Source organism: Meles meles, chromosome 13, assembly GCF_922984935.1.
Source record: "Meles meles chromosome 13, mMelMel3.1 paternal haplotype, whole genome shotgun sequence".
In the NCBI taxonomy this organism is placed as follows: Eukaryota; Metazoa; Chordata; class Mammalia; order Carnivora; family Mustelidae; genus Meles; species Meles meles.
The window spans coordinates 39,647,558-39,669,292 of NC_060078.1; the positions used below are offsets into that span (position 1 = coordinate 39,647,558).

At 54.1% G+C, this 21,735-nt stretch overlaps 1 protein-coding gene across 2 annotated transcripts in view; it reads left to right on the forward strand.

Moving 5' to 3' along the window:
• Positions 1-19,859, forward strand: part of TSPAN14 (tetraspanin 14) — a 59,042-nt gene extending 39,183 nt beyond the window's left edge. For both annotated transcript variants that reach the window (XM_046026828.1, XM_046026829.1), the window contains exons 3-9: positions 7,951-8,001; positions 9,849-9,995; positions 11,449-11,619; positions 13,577-13,702; positions 14,825-14,869; positions 16,951-17,070; positions 18,040-19,859. In XM_046026828.1, coding sequence (XP_045882784.1) covers positions 7,951-8,001; positions 9,849-9,995; positions 11,449-11,619; positions 13,577-13,702; positions 14,825-14,869; positions 16,951-17,070; positions 18,040-18,111 — 732 coding nt within the window. In that variant the 3' untranslated portion in view covers positions 18,112-19,859. The remainder of the gene's footprint in view (positions 1-7,950; positions 8,002-9,848; positions 9,996-11,448; positions 11,620-13,576; positions 13,703-14,824; positions 14,870-16,950; positions 17,071-18,039) is intronic.
• Positions 19,860-21,735: the final 1,876 nt, after the last annotated feature.

The window sequence follows — 21,735 nt, forward strand, 5'->3', positions numbered from 1 at the left end:
TGAGGGCAACCTTGCGGCCGTGATTTCTGTGTTTTCATGTCAGCATCTGCTAGCATAGAACATTCTAGGTTGCCAGATAGTCTTCTTGATTGTATTTTTGGAAATTCCCATATTGGACATTTCGGTTGTTTCCAATTTTTTTACTATCCTAGATAAGGATGCAGAGATTACTTTGGTATAGTACAGATTCTTCCCTTTGGGCAAGGGAGGGAAATTATTTGCTGGGATAGATTCCCAGGAGTGGGATTAAATGGGTCAGAGAGTGTGTATGTTGTTTTGACCTGGCTGACACATTTATACAGTCAAAATTACTTCTCTAGAAGGGTTGCCCCAATTCATATGAAATAGATCGCCTTATCTCCTGGGTGTGTGTATGTGTATTTTTCCATAGTTGCACTTTCCAAGGCCGAGGGCAAAGATTGCTTAATCAGGGATTCCACTAGAACACCCTGATGCTACTCCCTGCGGGGCTTCAGCTCCTGCTCTCACTTGGTCATGTGGGAAACCAGGATCATCAGCAGGGTTTTCCGACAGAGGCTGTTCACAGTGCACTGTGATCATTGCCCAGTGCACATGACTATTATACACTCCCAGGATTGGGGTCAAGTCTAGCCAACCAGTGATGTGTGTAACTCTGTATCCTTCCCTAGTAGATAGCTGGCATGACCCAGTCTACTGATTTGTCTTGTGTGCAGGAGTGCCCTCTGTTCCCATCTTGGTTCCCATCTTCTCATCTTCTTATGCTCTTTCTCTCTCTCTTTTTTCCCCCCCGAAACACTTTTAAAAATACCACCTCTATTGAGGTGTAAATTTGATAGAATAATACTTACCCTCTTCCAGTGTGTAGTTCGGTGAGTTAACAGGTGTATACTCCCATAGAACCCCTGCACCCCAGTGAAGATATAAAACCTTTCTGTCATTCTCGAAACTGTCCTGTGTCCCTCTGTAGTCATTCCCTCCCACCCCATCCTTAGGAAAACCATCCATTTGCCTTCCGTCGCTCTACGTTAGGATGGACTCTTGGATCTGACTTCTTTTAGTTTAGATGATGCTTTCTTTGTTGTTCTTTTGTTCTGAATTTCATTGATATCTTTAAAGACTTTAAAAAGTATTTTTAAATTTTATTTTTGAAAAATTATAGTAAAGCACACAGAACGATTTAGAATTGTAGCCATTTCACAGTTCGGGGGTGTTAGGTCCATTCACATTCTCCTGCAGTTGTTACCACCATCATCTTAAGTCTGTTTCATTGATTTCTGCTCCTATTATTATTATTATTTTAAATTTTTTTAGAGAGAGAGAGAGCCTGTGCAAGTGGGGGGGAGGGGCAGAGGAAGAGAGAGAATCTTAGGCAGACTCCCCATTGAGCACAGATCCCGACACAGGGCTTGATCTCACGACCCTGAGATCATGACTGGAGCCTCAGTCAAGAGTCAGAGGTTTAACCGACTGAGCCACCCAGGCGCCCCTGCTCCTATTTTTATTTCCTCGCTTCTACTTTGGGATTACTTTGCCTTTCTACTAGCTGTTTAAGGTAGATTAGATCATTGATTTTAGATCTTCTTTCCTAGTATGAGTATTTGATACTCTTTTCTGCATCTCACGCATTTTGATACATTTTCCTTTCATTTGGTTAAAATATCTTGTGTATGTGTACTCTGTATGTAATGTGCCCTTTCTTCCCCCTCGTGACTCACATCCACAGTTTCTCTTTGTTACTGGATTTCAGTACTTTTCTTATGATATGGGCTGGTGTGGCTTTGTTTATTCTGTTTGGGGTTCATTGGGCTTTTGGCTTTGTGGATTTATAGTTTTCATCAGATTTAAGACTACTTTGACCATTATTTCTTCAAATATACACCTCTCTCCCTTTTTCTTTTCAGGTTGCTTATTGTCTCGTAGGTCACTGAAGCTCTGTTCAATTCCCCCACCCCTACCCTTCAGTTCCAATGGTTTCTATTGCTTTGTCTTCAAGTTGACTGATCTTTTGTCCTATAGTGTCTAATTGCTGTTAAACCCATCTAGTGAATTCTTCACTTCCACTGTTGTATTTTCTATTTGTAATAGTTCCATTTGACCTTCTGTTTTCTTTTTCTTTCCTCATTATGTTTATATTTCCTTTTAAATCCCCAAGGGTGTGTACAATAATCTGTTTTCATGTCTTAGCTAATTCTACCTCTGTCATGTTTGTGTCTTTTTCTAGTTACTGAATATTTTTCCTTGTTATAGATCACATTTATTTCCCTTCTTGCCTATCTAGTAAATTTTTGTATTTTTTGGTAAATTTTTTATTTTAAGTAGGCTCCACACCCAACATGAGACTTGAACTCACAGCCCTGAGATCAAGAGTCCCACACTCTACCTACTGAACCAGCCGAATCAGATGCTAGATATAGTTTCTCCATTTAAACATCCTGTTTTGGTCAGCTCAGGCTGCCATACCAAAATACCATCAACTCATTGACTTAAACAACAAAAGTGTAATTTCCCACTTTTCTGGAGGCTGAAAGTCTGAGATCGGGGTGCTAGCATGGTTGGGTTCTGGTGAGGCTCTCTCCCTGGCTTGCAGATGGCTGCCTTCTTGCCTAGTCCTGCGTGGCAGAGAGAGGTCTGGTCTCTCTTCCTCTTAATAACAATACTAATCATGGAGGCCCCACCCTCACGATCACACCGAACCCTATATACCTCCCAGAGGCCCACCTCCAGGCACCACCACACTGAGAGTTATAATATTCCATCGTTGGGATGGATCACTTGGGATTTTGTTCTTATGGTTTCAGGCTATTTATTATGACCCGTTCAGGCCCTATAGAGATGACCAGGTTGGAGACTTGAATTATAGGGATGCCCAGGGTTCATGGGACCAAGCTGAAGGAAATCTTGTCTTTGGTCCCGAGGTCTACGTGGTTTCAGTGTGAAAGTTCAGCCCAGCACTGATCAGACTGTGGCTCACAGGCCTGGCTGGCTCTTGGCCAGGTTTTGCACGTACTGCCTTATTGGAACACAGCCCTGCCCATTCGTTAACATGTTATCTGTGGCTGCTTTTCTGCTATAAAAGCAGAGTTGAGTGCTTGAAACAGACATTAGCACAAAGCTGAAAATGTCTACTGCCTGGCCCTCTATAGAAATGTCAATGCTGGCTTCGTATTTCGGTTTTGCCCCACTGTGCCTCACTGAACTGTGCCGGCAATCAGGCAATCGTGGAGACTGGGGTGAAGGTGGGGTTCCTTCTCTCTCTTGCCTGGAGGGCTGCTTCTAACCTCCCTCAGATGACTCTGCCCTTCTTCCTTCCTCTCGAAGGCCTTGACACAGTCATTCCTGGGCGGGGCTTGGTGGGAGTGGGCTGTCTGTTATCTGGAAACTCAGAGACATCTGTGGAAACTGCCCTCAGAGCCCTCTGGGTAGTTTTACCCCTCCTCACCGGGGCCCCTAGCATCTGTTTGCTGGCTGTGCTGGAAAGGGCACACACACTTCTTATTCTCAGAGCCACCCTTCCGGCAGGAGGAAAGCTGGTGTGTGATAGCTATGTGACCCCATCTGAGGCACCACCCGGCCTGGGCTCTGCTCCCCACTAATGAGGAAGCTGGGCTCCAGTGTCCCTTCCGGCTGCCAGACCTTCCAGACTCCCACGGAGAAGTGGCTTAGTTTTTACTCTTTGAATGTGGGACTATTTGAAGGGCTCAGAGCGGCTACAGTCTTGAAGGGCGAGGTTTCCTAACCCAGACAGAAGCCTTGAGACTCACTCTCAGCCCCCTGGGCTCTCAGGGTCAGGTTGGGTATAAAGTTGCTGTCTTAGGACAAAGGCTGGGGCTGGGTTACTGGGGGGTGCGGCACAGAGAGTTAGCAAATGCTGATGGCATCTGGAAGGCCCCTTGATGTCTCTGCTCTGCTGCCCCCCTTGCAGGAGGGCAGGGCTCCCTTGGACCAGCTCCATGCCCTGGGGTAAGCCTATCACTTGTGATACACTTCCTCCAATCCCTGCAACCCTCCCATTACCCAGGAAAGGTTGTGCCTGTTTTGCAGAGGAAATCATAGGCACAAAGGAGTTCCTGGACTTGACACAAAGTCCAGTTGCTGGGAAGGTGCAAAGTAGAGACCGGAACCAGGTCCAGCCGACTTGTGCTGTGTGTTCAGCACTACTCTGGCCTTGAGTCTGGCTTACTCTTGGGTCTCCTTCTGGTCCTTTCTCTGGAACTCCCATAGGCAGCCCTGTGAATGCCAGCCTCTGGCAACCAGGGGATTTGGGGATTTGGAAGAACCAGAGGCCAGGGGGGGGCAGAGCTGAGAGGGTTGCATTGCTGTTGGTGGTTTGCCTTGAGCTCCCTGCTGGAAGGCCTCTGAGGCTTGCAAGAATTGCCCAAGGCCTTTTACATACACCAAAATGCAGTCTTGCAAGAGGCCGCGGCCATTAAACTGTGGGTGATGACGGGCTGCTTTTAAGTTGCTTGGTATTGGAACCCTCCGCCCGTCCGGCAGGGCCCGGCAGGTGTCTGCACTTCTGCTGTCGCTTGAACCTGTTGGGGACAGTGCCACAGGCTTGCTCACGTGGTGTGTGTGGATTCCGTGGGGCTTCTAGCCCAGAGAGGCCCCAGAATAAGGGGCCTTTGCCTTGGGGGGAGGGTTCAGTAATCTTTACAGTGACGCCCAGGGACGCCCTACTTCCTGGCCACAGAGTGATCCTCACCACCTGAGGATATGGGTTGTGGGCTTCAGAGTTGCACAGCCCATAAGCCCCTTCTGCGGAACTCCCATGCCATGGGTGCCCATCCTAGCCCCCCTCGGTGGGGGGCTCAGACTGCCGCTTGTCTTCCTGGCCGCAGTGGGCGGTGGGATAAAGTGCTGTCAGGAGGGTCGGAGACACCCCCGGTTAGGTTTGAACTCTGCCACTGGCTCGCTGTGTGCCTTTGGGCAGAAAACCAAGTCATTGTACCTCTGAGCTTTCCTGTTTGATAAAGGGGGTAATAGTACCACACACCCGTGATGGGGTTTGAGAGGGGCCCTTTGAGCATGAGAAGTGTTGAATGCTGGGCTTGGCACCTAGGAAAGAGTGGTACCACCTGCCATGGTGACCACAGTGGACAGCAGACCTGATGGCCCAAGGCCAGCCTCCCTTTGGGCTTAGCGGCAGTCCGGCCCTACTCTTTGGGAGGGGATTTAATCAGGTCATAAAAGAGAGACAAAGGAGGTTACTCTGAGGCTGGAAAGCACCCAGCTGAACTGTCGCTCCCAGATGGTTGGCCGCCAGGGACAACAGCCCAGCCCCATAGACCATCTGCCCCAGAGAGATCCGGGGAAGGGGCTCCACGGGAAGCTGGGTGAAGCTGGCGCGTGTCCTGGCCTGGCTCATTCACAGGGCTGTTGGGTGAGCTCCCAGACAGGCCACTTCCCCTGTCTGGTCCTCCCTCAGTCTTCTCATCTCTAGAATTGGTCCCCAAAGTTTCTGCCTTGGGCCAGTGTTCACTGAACCCATGATCTGACATGTGACCCCCCTCCCCCACCCTGCCGGTTCCTGTCTTTCTGGGGCTAGTTCATGTTAGTTCTTCCTTTAAAACAGAATAGAAAAAAACCACGAGCCCTTTTCTTAGTGCCCAGTCATTGGGAGAGAAGGGAATCTGGGCTGCGGTGGGAGGGAGCTGGCCGGGACTCAGCTGGGGGTCCTGGATGGGCAGATTTCTCTCTGGTTTCTCTCACTGTCCACCACAGTGCCAGGTGGGAGGGAGGCTGTCATGGGAATCAGTTAGGCAGTTGCTGCAGTGCTGTTGGGGACACAGGGAGGCATAGGGGAGGACAGCCTCCAGGACAGCATCCTGTTCTGCTCCTGAAGCCTCTGTGCAGGGCTTGACCATGGACCTGAGCCAGGCTGGGCTTTTGCTTGGCCCCCGTTTGCTCTGAACGCATTTGGAGGGCATGAGGTGTAGGTTTTCTGATCTAAACAACCGAGTTAGGCGGCCATGGTGCCGTTTAATGAGAAGGGCAAGAGCTGGCAGGGGCGGGTTGGGGCTGGGAGAGCAAGGCTCCATCGGGGACATGCGAAGATTGCGGTGTTGGCAACTAGGTTCCATGCATGAGTCACATGGACATTAGGTGTGGAGATTCGGGTGTGTGGGTCAGCTGTGTAGAGAAGGTCTTCCAAGCCCTGTGATTATGGCTTCATCTAGAGAACTCGGGGGACGGGGAGGGGTCCCGGACGGAGCAGTGAGGCTCACTAGCGCATAGAGGTGCCTGGAGGAGGGGGAGCCGGGAGAAGAGGATGAAGAGTGACCAGTGCTTGGTGTCCTCAATGCTGACCAGACCAGTGCAGGAGGGAATGACCAGCTGTGTTTGGTCAGGTCAGATAAACAGAAAGAAGACTTGACCTCTAGCTCTGGCAAGAGGCTAAGTCACTGGAGACCTTGAGGAATGGCGGGGCGGGAAGCCTGCCGGATTCAGTGGGCAGTGATGGGTCACCTTCGGGCTTGCCTGCCCTGCAGTGTAAGACGCTTGGGAGGGAAAGGATGTGCTCATGCATTCCATCAAGAAGAACCAAGGCTTCAGCCATGAGTTAATTCAGCGGGAGGCTTGAGGAGTTGAGAACCAGCATGGCATATACAGGACCTCGTGTCACTCCCTGGAGTTGAAAGTCCAACAGCATCGGGGACTTTGCCTGCGTCCTCTGTGCCAACCCCAGTGCCGGAGAGGGGGCCTGGTGCTTAGGAGGGCCTCAGGCAGTGTTTGCTGAATGACTTGGGATCTAGGCCCTTCTCCTCCACTGCTGGGTGTTTTGATATTGGCCCTCTTGGGCTCGTGTTCTCCTTTGTGAAATGGACAGATCAGGTGCAGGCAGGGCTTCTGTGGGAGCCACTGGTCAGGGGTCTGCGAACCCTCTGAAATCCCGTCGCAAATATTGGGCACGTAAGCATTCTCTGAAAGTGGTCTGTGATTCGAAAGAGGTTGTGATCTCCTGGGGTGAGGTGGGGGGGCTTTCTTTAAAGGTCCTTCCCTTCCACTCCAGCCGCCCCCCTCCCCCCACGGGGCCAGTAGTGAACAAAGGAGGCAGGGAGATCTTAAAGTGTGAGAATATGCCTTGGAGAGGTGAGTCCTTGGCAAACCGGGCCCCAGTATTTAGCGGGAGGGGCTGACGATTGGCGGGCAGATGCCAGCATGGTGTAGAGAACTTACACAGAAAAATAGGCAGCTTCATCTGCAGAGACCAGGTATTTTGTTTTATATGGAAGAAATTGTCTCTGGTTTAGTAACTTGTGTGGTGTTGGTGGGGGGCTTCCCATTGTGGTACAGGTGAGTCAGCCTGGTCCCAGTGGGGTGGGGGGTGCTCCTTTTCTGGGGTGAGTGTGTTGTTTTGCACAGGCCTATTTTAATTCTATAATGAATAACCCAGTAACTAGTAATGTGAAGCACATGTGTGCCCCTGGTGCCACGGGCTCTGTGTCCCCGTAGCGGTGCCCAGCCTCTGGAGAGAGGCTCTCTGGCCCTGGGAGCCCATGAGTGCCCCTGGGGGGCTGTCACAGGGGGTCATGTCTTCCTTACGCCGGATCCTGCACTGAAGAGATTTCAGGGGCTTTGGGAATGTGGGAGAAACAGGGCAGGGCGTCACCATGTCTGACTCCAGTGTCGGGGGCAGACTCTGCTCGGAGATCTTGCTCTCTGCTCTCTGGAGGGTGGGGGGCTGTTGGGGTAGATGGAGTTTGGCCAGATGTTAGGAAGGTAGGTGTAAGTTATCCCAAACGCCTGGCCATCCCTTTGCTCTGGGGTAGAGTTCATGTCATTTGCAGGGACCGAGGGCCTGCCTTGCCCCTGGTCTGCCTCCATGGACGTGAGCCAGGAACGTCCCTTGACTAGTCGTGTGGATGCTCCTTGAAGGAGCATGTTCGTGGTCCTGTTTTTTTAACTAACTCTCTCCCTCTCTCCCTCCTTGCCCACTTCTCCCCTTCCCTCTACCCCTCCCCTGCTTAGCTGGCTGGAGTTGTCTTCCTTGGAGTCGGACTGTGGGCATGGAGCGAAAAGGTAGGTGTCACTGTTGGCAGGGCTGGAAGCATCAGGGAGCCCAGACCAGGTGTATTCAGCTTTCATTGCTCCTTCCTCCAGACTCCCCTGATAAGCATTTTTGCCTGGGGTAATGGTTTGTAGGTTTGTAGCCATCGGTTGTGGTCATCGCAGAGGCAGCTCTGAGAAGTGATTACTGAGCTGATCGTGAAACATCCTGAGGCCCTGGGACTGGCTCTCTTTCCCTGTGGTGGGGTCACTGCTAGGGGCCACGGCTGGGCTGGGCTGGGCTTTTGAGATCCATGAATGCGAATGCGGAGAGCCCTCTCTGCTGTTCCCAGAAGCCTCAGACAACCTGGGGGCTTGTCTGCGGTGGAGTCTGGGGCGGGCCTGGGCTCACCTTCTGCTGCTGTCTGTGCCTCTGGGAGCCAGCAGCTCTCTGGACACAGTCGTGTTTTTACTCGAAGTTCTGTCCTTCTGAGACCAGGAGCGGGGCTGTCTTAAATCCCCCTGGGTGCCCGTGGGGCGGGGCAGGGGCTTCCACACCTGTGAGCCTCCTTGCCCAGCCTGTACAGGAGATGGGGGTTGGGGGGAGACCGGGCTCTTCCTGTGCAGCGGGACAAGGGGCAGTGGAAGCTCTGAGGAGGGGACTAAGGAGCTGTGGTGCCCTCTTCTGCTTTGCTGGTGGGTGCACGCCAGGGAGGTGTGAGAGCCTAGGAGGACCCTCTCTCCAGGGAGGGCGGAGGAGGGGAGAGAGAAGAGCCGGGCAGGAAACGGTGGGAACTAAAGCATCCTCTTGAGCGCCAGGCCCGGAATCTTCTTATCCCTTCAGTGGAACCTGCCTTGGGTTCTGGGAGATAGAGGCAGGAGCGCTTAGATCTATGGGCCTTCTTGCCATGGTCTTCGGAGCTGAATAAGGCCTATCTTGGGGTTTGGGTATCTTCAGGGTACCCTGGAATCCCCTAAAGGGCAGGAGCTGGAGTGCAATGTCCCTTCGTCCTGCAGACAAACCCCACAAGCCTGCGCAAACTGTGACTCATATCGCCACCATGTGGCCATCTCCTGAATAGCAGCAACTCTGGCAGAACCCTGAGCAGAGGCCTGCCTACGCCAGGGCCCTAGGGGTCCCTGGGGGCCTGGCTGGTGGCTCCTTTCTCCTTCCTCCTTTGAATCCTGTAGAACTTTTCTGTCAGTTTTGGTTCTCACTAGCCACATGTGACTGTATGTATTTAAGTTAGCTAAAATGAAACATACGCTCCGATGCTCAATAGGACATGGGGCCAGTGGCTTCCATTTGGGACAGCACAGATAGAGAACACCTCCCTTCATCACAGAAGGTTTTATAGACAGCGGTGCTTTGTCTACCCTTGGTGGGTGTTTCCAAAACAGTGTGCATACTGAAGCTGTTTTCAGCTCAGGGGGTGGGGTTCTCTACAAACTGTGTACAGAGTAAGCCATCACATGGCCAGAGGCCAGGGCGAGCCTCTGGCCCTAAGGTGCCTGGACTGGAGACCACAGGGTTCCCCAGGGCCCCCCTGCACTCTAGGCCTGGCACAGGCACCCTGCAGTCTCCAAAAAAAGCATGGGGTTGGCCTGGGAGGGACTCAGAGCCAAGGTGCAGCCCAGGATTGCTGCGTGCAAGGGCCCTGGGAGCTGAGGCCAGCAAGGATCTCTGGGCAGAGGGGACCCTAAGAGGACCAGTGGGCAGGGGCCATGCTCTGTGCTCTGGCCTGGCTGTTAAGGACAGGACTGAGCCTCAGGAGATAGGTCCCTGTCCTTATTTTAGCTCTGAACATAACCTAGGTCCCCCTTCCCCACCCCAGGCACCCTTGACTCCCTGAAGCTGATGCTTTCTCTGCCTCTTTCAGGGGGTACTGTCTGACCTCACCAAAGTGACCCGGCTGCATGGAATCGACCCCGTGGTGCTGGTTCTGATGGTGGGCGTGGTGATGTTCACGCTGGGGTTCGCGGGCTGCGTGGGCGCCCTGCGGGAGAACATCTGTCTGCTCAAGTTTGTGAGTAGCCGCAGATGCGGGGGCGGGCGGGGGTGTGGACTCTGCTGGGCAGGCTCACCCCTTGTCGGGCCGAAGAGGGTCATAGCTCTTACAGGGCCCCCTGGACCCCAGCCGTGTGGGGAGGAGGCTGCCCATCGACTGGGAAGATTTCAGGAAATAGCTAAGCCAGCTGCTCACTCCTGGAGAAGTCGGGCCGCTCTGGTGTTCAGGTTCTGGAGGGAAAAGATGGCTAAGCAGCAGGCTCCTGTCCCTCCCTTGACTCTTCCCTCCCCAGTTCTGAAGGAATTGTTTGTTCGCTACTCGCCTTTGCCCTTCTTGGCTAAGATTAAAAGACATTGCCAGTAAAGTTAGGAAACCGTTTTCCTCCTCCAGGGGGTGTGTGTTGGGATGTGCAACACAGAATCCTTAATTTCCTGGCAGAACTGCCAGTTACTTAGGGTTTGGTTTTATATTTAGATAAAAATTCATGCTGAAATGCGTTCAGTTAAAATTAAATAGCACCTGGTGGGGAAAACACATAATCGTGTTTTGCAATATATTATTTGTTGAATTTATTAGATCAAGGCTTCTCTTCCCTGGGCTTAATTTAAAAAGCAAAACATGTGTTTTGTTTTGTTTTTTTTCTTCTCCTCATTTTTTTTCCTTTTAAAAATATATTTAGTATCTTCCTTCTGTGTGAGTGGAGGTTAGGTTTTGAAGGGCCTGGTGTGTACGTGTGTGTCTGTGTGTTTCCCCTTGTCTTACCCTGAGACCCTTGCCTGCCGTGGCCTCCCAGCTTCAAGCACAGCATGACCAGTGGTGGTAATGGGCAGGGGAACTCACGCACTGCTGGCTAGAAGTCTGCTGGATGGGAGGGTGCGGCTGCGGGGGGCCCTTGCAGAGGGCCACTGCTGTGGTGGCCAGTGGCGCTGTGCTTCTGAAGAGGTCTTGCCACGTACAGAGGCACTCAGATGTCCTGCCTGAGCTGCGTGACCTCAAGCAAGCCATGTGCCAGAGTGAGCCTCTGTTTCCTTGTTCCTAAAGTGGGGGCGACAGTAGATTTCTAGCAACTTGGACGGTTGTGTGTGCGAGGAGAGTGGTCAGATACTGTGTCTGGGGCACAGGCTCTGCCCTAGAGGAGCTGGTGGCCTGGTGGGGTAGGTTAGCCCTTCCTTCCCGGGATGGGACTTCCTTGTTGGGGAGGGAGGCTGCCTCACAGGAAGTGGGGGACATAGTGGCTTGGAGCTTTCTGGTCCTTTCACTCCTCTCTTCCCAGGGGTGCACCTCTCCGTTTACAGAGGGGGTGGGGCTGCCAGCCGGTCACGTGGGATTCCCAGGGGCTCCGGCACTCGTGTCGCCAGGGTGGAGCTCGCCCTCTTTGCAGCAGGCATCGAACCCTGGTCAGACGAGGCTTTGTGCCTGGCTGGAGGCCGGAGGTGTGATGACTCTCGCCTCTGTTCTTGCCACCACGCAGTTCTGCGGTACCATCGTGCTCATCTTCTTCCTGGAGCTGGCCGTGGCTGTGCTGGCCTTCCTCTTCCAGGACTGGGTGAGGGACCGGTTCCGGGAGTTCTTCGAGAGCAACATCAGATCCTACCGGGATGACATTGACCTGCAGAACCTCATTGACTCCCTTCAGAAAGCGGTAAGCACCATGTCCACGCTGGCCTCCTGGCTAGAGCGTGGGCTTCCCTGGCCATGCACGCTGCCCAGCCCTCGGCTAATGGGGCACCCAGGATGTCCCTCCTCCGCATGGCAGGTGGCAGGGAGGCTGTGGCCTCTGGTCAGTTTGACTCTGCCCGTTTACTGTTGCCTGGCCATGTAGGCCTGTTTGCAGTGTGTCCTCCCCCATCTGCGTGGGGCAGGAGGTCTCGCTGCTCCCGTGGGCACCCTCCTCCAGGGGCCCAGATTTCTTTCGGGTCCTGGCCACACAGGCGGCCACAGGTCCCCAGGCGCTCTGGGTACCCAGGGGCAGAGCGTCCCCTCCCGGCGCATGACTCACCGTCTGAGACTATTCCTGTCCCCTTCTTCCCTGGGACCTTTTCCCCTTCCTGTTCAAGAGGGCAGAGCTGCCTGGAGGAAGCTTCTCCAGATGGGGAGGAATGTGACCTCCTTGGAATATGTCCCCAGGGGGCTGTCTAAGCCATCCCAGGCCTTGGCCTTGACTCCATCTGGCCTCCGCCTCCCCTGTGTGCAGCTGCACCTGGAGGCTTGGACCACTGCCCTCCCTGCCCTGGGGGGCCTGTTCCCGGTCACCGGCTGGGCGAGGCCGTCGTGTGGTCTGTCTGTGCGCTGCCGGAAAATCTCGCTTCCCCAGGGACTTCACGTGGAACACTTGGATTCTGAGGAGAAAACAAACAAGCAAGCATTAAAAATAACTTTGGTCCACTCTCATGTTCACTACAACTTGTTTCCCTTTACGTTGCATACCCCGGGACCCAGCAAAACCCACTTTATGTGACCAGAGACACTTCCTGTGTCATAATTGTGACTAACAGTGCCCGGCATTTGTCTTCGAAGATCCCACCTCAGCCATTTCCTCCTGCCCTCACTGAGACTTCCCACCGCTCCCCGCTGTCCCAGAGCCTTGGCGTGCCCAGGTGTTCCCGCCCCCCCGCTAGCCTCGAGGACAGAACATCTTCTCCAGGGCCATCCTTTCCTCTTGAAAATACACTCTCCAGAGGCATTAGGTAAATTGTGGAGATTCCTCATGCTGAAGTATTTGGGAGTCATGAGAGCAGCTGGAACCACAGCAGAGTAAGGGGGGAGGGCATGGAATTTTAATCTTAGAAATAAAAGAAGACAGCCAGCAGCCCTGGTCGTGTACTTGTTGTGATCATGGCCAATGCCACGTCAGCAGCCAGGACGAGGGTGACAACGGGGACAACGGAGTCTGCTCCCGGTCTGGAGGCCCTTGACATCCCTGCGCCATTTTCAATGTTTGGTTGTACACATTTGTAGACGAGCGGCGATTCTGTTTGCAACTACACCAGACGGTGGGGGGTGCAGAGACCCCAGGTTAGGGGGACTGAGCTATGATTGTGTTAACTGTTCACCCTGCTCACGATTCTGGCTTTGGGAGTAGACGTCTAGCAGCTGTTTTTTGTAAAGAGGCACCTAAGGGAAGTAAGGCCAGCTTGGACATTTCTCTGGGAGGAAGCCCCACTCACTGCCCACAAGGAGGGGTTCTCTTGGCGGATACGAGAGAACTGCATCAGAGATACTGAGGGTCTCCGCGGAGAGTGAGGAATCCACTTTGGGCTGAGGCGAGGGGAAGAAGGAGAAGCTCCAGGGGGTGGGGGGTCTGGACCTGAATGGTGTGTCCCCGGGGAGGCCAGGGGACACTGTAGAGGCAGTCCTGCATACTGCATCCTGGTGGGGGGGGGTGTCCTACATGAGGTTTCCTGGTTTCCTTCCAAAGGCTGCCTAGGTTACCATGCTTAGCATCTGTGCATGTGGGAGGTCAGTACGGGGGCCTGGATTTCTCTGTGTGTACATGGAGCAGCGCTTCCCCTCATGTCCCCAATCCCTTGTGGGGGGTTTGGTCACAGCCCTGGCTCAGAGCCAGAGCCCCTGACAGTTCTCGGCTTTTGTGACCCCAGAACCAGTGCTGCGGGGCATATGGGCCAGAAGACTGGGACCTCAACGTCTACTTCAACTGCAGTGGTGCCAGCTATAGCCGCGAGAAGTGTGGGGTGCCCTTCTCCTGCTGCGTGCCGGACCCCGCGGTGAGTCGGCCTGCCCAGGGGCGTGCATCAGGTCCAGGCTCCGGGCTGCTCTTGTGCTCCCTCTGCACACGACGCCGGGTCTGCAGCTCCCAAGTCCTCTGTGTGTAAATCCCAGGCACATTTCTGCATGACCTGCCCTTGCTCTAGTGTTCCCGGGGAGGCAGGAGAAAACCAGTTGCGTCCTTCCCTTGAGGGGCTCTCACTTAGGGTGCCCAGACGTAATGCTAGAAATGTGGTGAGCCCTGGGCCGCCCTCTTCACCCTCCTCTGGAGAGAATGCCTGGTGCACAGAACTAGGGGGCGGGGGGTTACTCACCATCTGGGGATGGTGGAGGCATCTCGCCTTTCTTCTTCACCTGTTCTCATTCCCAGCCCAGAGCCCGGGTCCGTGGGTTCCAGAACCAGGGCCCTTGGGGCGATGTGTGAAGGAGCACTGAACGTTTGCTAGAATAGAGCCTTTTACAGCTCTCGGCGTGCTCACAGTTGTCCAGTACGTGGCCCCAGGGCTTGGAGCAGGCAGGGCAGAGCCACCGTCACACGACCCACTTCCCAGACCAGGAAGCTCTGCTGTGCTGCGGCCGCACAGCTGGTGCCCGATATCCCCACCGTGACCATGAAATACTGAGCGAGTGGAACTTGCATCTTCCCGCTCAGGCCCTGCCAGACTGGGACCCATGGGCCAGATCCAGCCTCCTCTCTGTTTTTGTATGATCTGTGAGCCCAGAGTAGTTTCAGCCATTTGTAAATGGCTGACAATAAGTGAAAGGAAGAATAATATTTTGTGATGGATGAAAATCGTATGAAATTTAAATTTCAGTGGCAGTAAATGAAGTTTTACTGAAATGCAGCCATGCACATTCATTTATGTATTGTCCGTGTCTTTCATGCTCCGAGAGCAGAGTTGAATAGTTGCTACATAGACGGGTCTCCTTCACACACACTGTTGGTCAACCTTTGTCCTAGTGTGAAAGGTTAGTTGGCATTGGGATTAAAGGATGTGAGCTATAATGAAATTTGTACAGGTGTTTGCTGATGTTTGGTTGGGACTTTTCTAGAACCTTCTACCACTGGCTTCCCAAGAGAACAAAAATGACCATTTTTTTTTTGTCTGCTTTTCTTACAGCAAAAAGTTGTGAACACACAGTGTGGATATGATGTCAGGACCCAGGTGAGTGCCCGAGGCATGCAGCTTTGAGTTTGTCAGGTTTATTCCCTGTGGTCCTACTTCCTGATTTAGCACAAGTGCAAATTGGAGTGGGTGAGACTCGGGGAGGGGCCGTCTAAGCTGGGAGCGAGCTGGGTAGGAGCCACTGGCAGCAGGACTCCGGGGAACAGCGATGGGGGTGATTCCCAGCCTGGGAACTGCGGTCACAAAGTCTCGCAGTTGCTGCATTAGTGGAAAGAGGTCAGATGAAAGTTTTGGGAACAAAGGCTTTATTTTTAATGGCTCCTTGGAGTCCCGCAGGTGTCTGTTCTGTAGGAGTTCAGGGTGATGCTGCAGGAGCGCAGGGCTTGGTTTAGCCACTGTGTGGAGGCAGGGTGACAATGAGGAGGGAGACAGGTCTTGGGGCAGGAGGAAGACTCAGTTCTCGAGGGGTTTCTTCAGGCCACAGGGGGTGAGGGTGGAGAGAAGTGAGTGTCCCCCTCCCCCCAGGCACTCCTCAGTGGCCTTTGGTGGTATGAGTGGCTGCTGTTCTGCAGGAGGGAACTTGGGGAATCTATGGGCACCTTTCCTGTTGGCCATGGACGCCAGGGATGTGTGCCTCCGGTTTGGGAGGCCCAAAGCCCTTCTGCAGGGACCTCCGCCCGTTACGCAGGGACGGGCCTGTGCCAGCATTGTCCTTCCGTTGTTGCTTGTGTTAAATTCTAGGGCTGCTGTGTCCAAGTACCTCAGACTGTGGCTGAAACGCAGAAACTTCTCTCCTCAGAACTCGAGGTTAGAAGTCCGACATCAGGATGCTGGCAGGGCTGGTGTGAGGCCTTCCCTGGGCTTGTAGGTGGCTGCCTTCTCCTGTGTGTGTCCCCACATGGTCCTCCCTCTGTCTTTTGGTGTCCTGATCACTTTTTATAAGGACGCCAGTCATATTGGATTGGGGGCCTATCTGATGACCTCATTTTAATTTGTTTACCTTTTTCTCCATAGTATTTCTCTTTCTCTAACGGACTGACCTTGCTTAGCATAATACTCTGTAGCTACATCCACGTTGTTGCAGAGGCAAGATCTTACTCTTTTCTATGGCTCAGTGCTAATCCGGTGTGGATCGGTAGCACATCTTTTTTTCCCTCACGTCTAGAGTTTGGTTCGGTTTAGGGCCAGCATAATGGGGGCTAGGGCTGGGGACAGTGTGAGGGTATGTGCCTATTATCCTGCAGTTCAGAGACCTGTCTGGGGGGATAACTTTAGAATTAGGGTTAGCATTAGGGGTAGGGGTTAGGGGCTAGGGTATGTGGCTGGTGTCCTGCCGTTCAGAGACCTCTCCGGATGATTCAGTTTAGGATTAGGGTTAGGGTTATGGGTTATAGTCCCACTTCAAACACCTTGTCTCCAAGTGCAGTCACATTCTGAGTTTTAGGGGGACACAGTGCAACCCCTCACCCCACTGAAATGGATTACTGTTCCACCAGTATTGCCACAAGCGAGGCTCTATGCGGTGGGTGGGGGTGAGGATGAGCTGTGTGTGCTGGCGGATCTCCGGTGTGTGTCCTGAGCCTCCACTAGGGGTCAGGGTTGGAAGGTGCCTGTTGGCTTATGACTGTGACTCAGGCTCCTGGAGCCAAGCTTCCCTGGCGGGTGGGGACCACACACTCTGGGAAGCCACTGTCCCCTCCTTCTGCAGCCAACTTCTCTGACTCAGAAGATGCTGAAGGCCCTTCTAGTTTCTCTCTTTAAAGCCCCATCTTTCTCCTTGGAGCCTTGAGGGCCCTCTGTGTCCTTCAGATGTGGGCTCTGGAGGTGTGCCAAATTAGTCCCTCTTTCAGGCTGGGGAGGCCTCACCAGAAGTGGGTAAAGACCACCGCCAGGAGCCTTCCTCTGGGCAGAGCAGAAGATGCAGACTGCCCAGGGAGAAGGCAGAGACTGAGGCAGGTGGAGGCAGTTCCCCTAGAGGGTTCTGTCCGTCCTGGGCACCTGCCTTCAGCCCCCCGGCCCCCGCTGAGCTTTGTCCTGCCTGCTGTGGGAGCCCTCTGGGGAGCCGGGGTGGGGACGCCTTGCACATCTTGGGCTCACGTCGCTGTGCTATTTCCCTTCAGCTGAAGAGCAAGTGGGACGAGTCCATCTTCACGAAAGGCTGCATCCAGGCGCTGGAGGGCTGGCTTCCGCGCAATATTTACATCGTGGCCGGCGTCTTCATCGCCATCTCCCTGCTGCAGGTTTGCTCCCCCTGCCCTTTGTGGCTTCCTTTGTCCTTGCGGGTCGCACCTGTTCATCTGAGCCAGATTTCACACGTGGGGAGACTGGGGGCCGAGCTGGCAGCTGCCCAGAGAACGGGGAGGGGGAGGGGAGGCAAGAACTCTGCTAGTCAGAGAGACCGGTTTTCCGGGTTGTCCAGGGCTTGGGAGGAGAAGCTGGCAGCCCCCAATCAACCTCTGGGACGGCCACCACCGCCGTGCGGAAGGTGCATCGTTCAGCTCCAACGCTGCCATTAAGAGGGTGCCTGATGCGGCTCAGGGGCTGCAGACCGTCCACACTCTCCTTCCTCCTTCACCCCGCCAGTGTGTGTTGAGTGATCGCAAGGGAAGCTTAGACACAAAATCATCTAGAAAAGGAAAGAACAAATTTACTTGCCAAATGGGCAAAGCATCCGGACTTCAGAAGGACTGGCTCATCAGATATAAACCACAACAGGGATTTAAAGGGGAAATAAGCAAAATTCCAAGATTTCCGAGTTCACATTGGTCTGTTCCTGGTTAAAAAAAAACAGTGATGATGCTGGTCACCAAGGTGGGACGGCAGCACAGCTAAACGCAGGGAGAAGCTTGTTTTTTTTTCATGGAATCCAGGTTTACAGGAAACATCAAGATTTATTATTTTACATCAAAACCAGTCAGGTGACTGTTATTTTTGGGTTAACTGTGGGTCCAAAGTGTGTCCCAGCATGTGATATATGATGTGCGTGGCCCTGCTGGAGGCAGGCCTTCTCTGCTGCCGGCCGTTTGCCCCCAACTTCTAGGCCCCAGGGATAGAGCAGAACAGACCCCAGACTCCCTGTTGACCGGCGGGTGTGTCCTCTGTGCTGTATCCGCACTGTCTGCAGAGCGGGCCCTGGACACCTTGCCCTCTGTGCCCGCCCTCTCCCGTCGGGCCCCAGCACTGACAGCCTCTCCCGGCTTTGGTTTCAGATTTTTGGCATCTTCCTGGCGAAGACCTTGATCTCGGACATTGAGGCAGTGAAGGCGGGCCACCACTTCTGAGCAGCAGAGGTAAGCAAGCAGAGCTGAGCCACGCCGTGGAGGCCAGAGCCCTTCGCTGCTGTCAACCCGACATCCAGAGGGAGAGAAGTGGACACACCCAGCCAGAGCCAGCACCCCGTCTTCGGCATCAGTGTGACATGACCTCCCTGTTTCTGTTTGCTGGTGCTGAAGACCAAGGAGCTCCTCTGACCTGCACGGACTTGTGACAGAGACCCGCCCGCTCAGAATTTACCCAGAGACGGAGACCATGTCTTTAAGCGGGGTGGGGACTCTGAGGGACAGAAGGTTCCCATGGCTGTGAAAAGAGCCTGACTCAGTTTTCCTGGAGACTAAATGTGTCTGCAGGGCACCCTGGCCTCCCCACTCGTGTTGTCAGTGCCGGCCTGGAGGGCGGCCATATCTGCTATGAGCGGGACCTGGGTGGGGGCCCAGCAGATACGGACGAGGCTTCTCCCAGCCGCAGAAGGGTGCCGCCTGGAACTGGGGAGGGGAAGGGGAATAAGGGGACCGTACCAGCGGAGCCTGTATGTCTGCACAAGCTGGGGGGTGTTTGCGGGTTCCTCTGCCGTGTCCAAGGAAGCCTGAGCCACATGTGAACAGGCGCCACGGAGTGCCTCCTTGACCACCCCTCCCAGGGCAAGACCTGCCTCCAGTTTCCACAGTATCAGGTCCTGATGACATGGGGGGAGCGGGCCATGGGCAGGGTGCTCCTCTGAGAGTCGGCTCTCCCTTTCTGAAAGTGTGTAAATAGTTTATTTATAGGGATAAGAATGTTCTCACACCACTTCTTCATTTCCTCTGGCATTCCCTCCAAGCAGCCTTACACGATGTCTGGGACTGAAGCCATCCCTCTCAGTTCCCTCGTGTGTCTCAAGAACCAACCCCCTCAACTTCTCCTTTTCATCCCTCACAGCGCAGGTGCACACATGTGCTCTCCCTTCCTCTGTGCACCCCAGCTCACATGCACCCACTCCCTTCCCCAGCTAGGCCTCGCCGTCTTCTGGTCTTGGTGCTACTGAATCCGTCACCTGGAACTTGAATCCTGACCACCCCCTCCCACTCCCCCTATCCCCCCGCTGCAAGGCCAGGGAGCCCCAGCCAGAGACGTCCAGCCTGGAACCTGTGACCAGGGCTTCTATCGAGGCTACATGCTAAGGGCCGCTGGCCGGCCTGGTGTTTGCCTCTCCCTGGAGAGCGTAACTGTGGCCGGGCCCCTGTGTTGAGCCCGAGACCCCAGCCTGCAGCTGGGTAGAAGGTTAGGATGTTCTTCTTTGGCTAACTTTTGTGGTGACTCCCCCCTCCACTGTCCCCAGTCAGGGATCTGTGGTGATCATGTCCCCCCTCCCTGGCAGGGCTGTCCTGGGGCTTGCTCTTGGAAATGAAGTCTGTCTTATGTACCGAAGGTCCCCCCGCCGGGGGTGGCTGGTGTGTCTGTGCGTCTGTGGCTGGGCTCCTCTCTGACGCTTCTCTGGACCCCGTACCATTTCTGTCCTCCTCGTTCAGGGACTTGAGTGCTACCTTCACTGACTTGCCGAAGTGTACATGCTAGTGTGGTGTATACTGGTGGGTGTTTGTGGATGATGTTACGATTTTTGTTTCTGGGGTGTTTTTTTCTTTTTTGATTTTTTTGTTTTATTTCTTTATAATTTTCTCTGTAGACTAGAGGAAGAAGAATGCTTGTGTTTTCAGGAAGTGTGATGCTTTTCTTTGACTGCCAAACTCTTTTATGGAATATATCTTTATATTAATGCTGTTGTCTTGGTCGTTTTTAAGTGACATCAAGATGGCATGAAACATCGCGGTTGTAAACTCGGCTGCCAAGGGAACCGAGGGCACTGGGAGTGACGAGACAGGACAGGACAGTGGAGGGTAAAGGAATCCACAGGCGGCACAGTTTGAAACAACTTCCATCAAGTGATTTGTTTTAGATTCCGTTCGCCACTTCCCATTATCCTTTGTGTGGAGGTCACACCCGGAACAAGTGGGCTTGTGGCTTGCTTACGCCCAGCTGGAAGCTCGAGGCAGAACTCTGACTCTGCAGGTGGGCAGGAAAAACATTAGGCGGCCTCTGTCCAGCTTCCAGTGGTGTGATCCAGGTGCGAGAGCTTGATGACACTGGGTGAGGATCTGGGCCCTGCTGCTATATGAGTGTGTCTGGACCCGCAGGCCCAACTGAAGGGTTAGTAGCATTGTCCATCTCGCCATGTGCCTCTGACCCATCCTGCCCTGGGGAGATGGTAGCTCCGGACCCACGCTGCTGGTGCGTGGGCGTCCAACACCTTAGCCTCCTGGGTGGCTCCTTCTGGCCCATCTATCCGGGTCGCCCTGGTGGCTGGATCCCTGTGAGTCTCCTGACAGCTCCCAGACCAGCTCCAGGTGAAGACTAGCTAGGACTTTTTCAAAATTCAGTGTGTTTTTCAATTAGTTTACAAAGGTCTGGCCATTTGAGCCATCCCCTCTGACTCTGAGTGGTTGGATGAGAGAAGAGAGCGGAGGCCTGGCGGAAGGGGTGCACGCGTGGCTGTCTCCAGCGAACCTGCCTCCTTTCAGAGCCACAGTGCAGCCGTCCCGGCCCCGCACAGCCCCTGCACTCTCTGCCCTCCCAGACCGGGAGGAGGCCACCGTGACCTGTGCACGTCCCTCCCTTGCCCCCACATACTCTCACTGCAACGTTTCTGGCTCTTTATCCTTCCTGTGCCCCTCCTGCCCTGCTCCTTGTAGGGCTCAGCTGCATCATTGTTTTCCCACATCCTCTCCCTCTCACACATTACATGTTTCCCCATCTCCGAAAGCTTGCCTCTGCCCCCTCGCCTGCCTTCCCTTCCCTGCGGGGGGTGGGGGTGGGGGGCTCATTGTCTGGGTCTCTGTACCCTGCCCTCCACAGCCCAGCACTCTTCCCTGACTGAAAGCTGCTCATCCCCTCACCAAGCCCTGTTGGCCTCTGCAGCCCCCAGCAGTCTGGACCACCCTCTAGGCCCAGGCTCGCCCAGCCTCTGGCCCATGCCACCCATCCTTGTCACACCCTCCAGCAACTCCTGCCACTGCTGGGCTCACCTGTCTCTAGGGGTGCGCCCTACCTGGAGGGCTAGGCTGTGAGCTGGGCAGGAAAACCATCTCCTAGGGCAGGAAAACTGTCTCCTAGTGCCCGGGAAGCCTGTGCTTAGTTTCCCCATGTGAATAACAATAAAAACGACTTGGCTACAGAGCCTTCCGGAACATAGGGTATGCTCCAGGCACTTAACAGTTAAGTTACCAGAACAGCTCGGAGGAAGCCAGTTTTATACCCAAAATGTGCAGCTCAGAGAAAGAGGGGCTCCTGTTGAGGATTTGGAAGCTCTAGACTCAAACTCTAGAAACCTGCCCCAGAACCTGTACCTGTTTGAGTAGGCCTGGCTCCTGCTGAGCGAAACCACACCAAGGGCATGCCCGGGGAGAAGCGGTTTCCCAAAGATTGGCCAGCTCACGGGCTCTGTGGCAAGTCGACAGGCATTTGGAGAAGGGAGGGGAATGCTCACTCCTGCCTGTGTGCCTGGATTTGGGACAGTATGGTGCTCAGCCTTATTCTCAGTGCTCGGATCATCATGGTGCTCAGCCTTGCCCCTGAGACCCTGGTTTCGGGCTGCA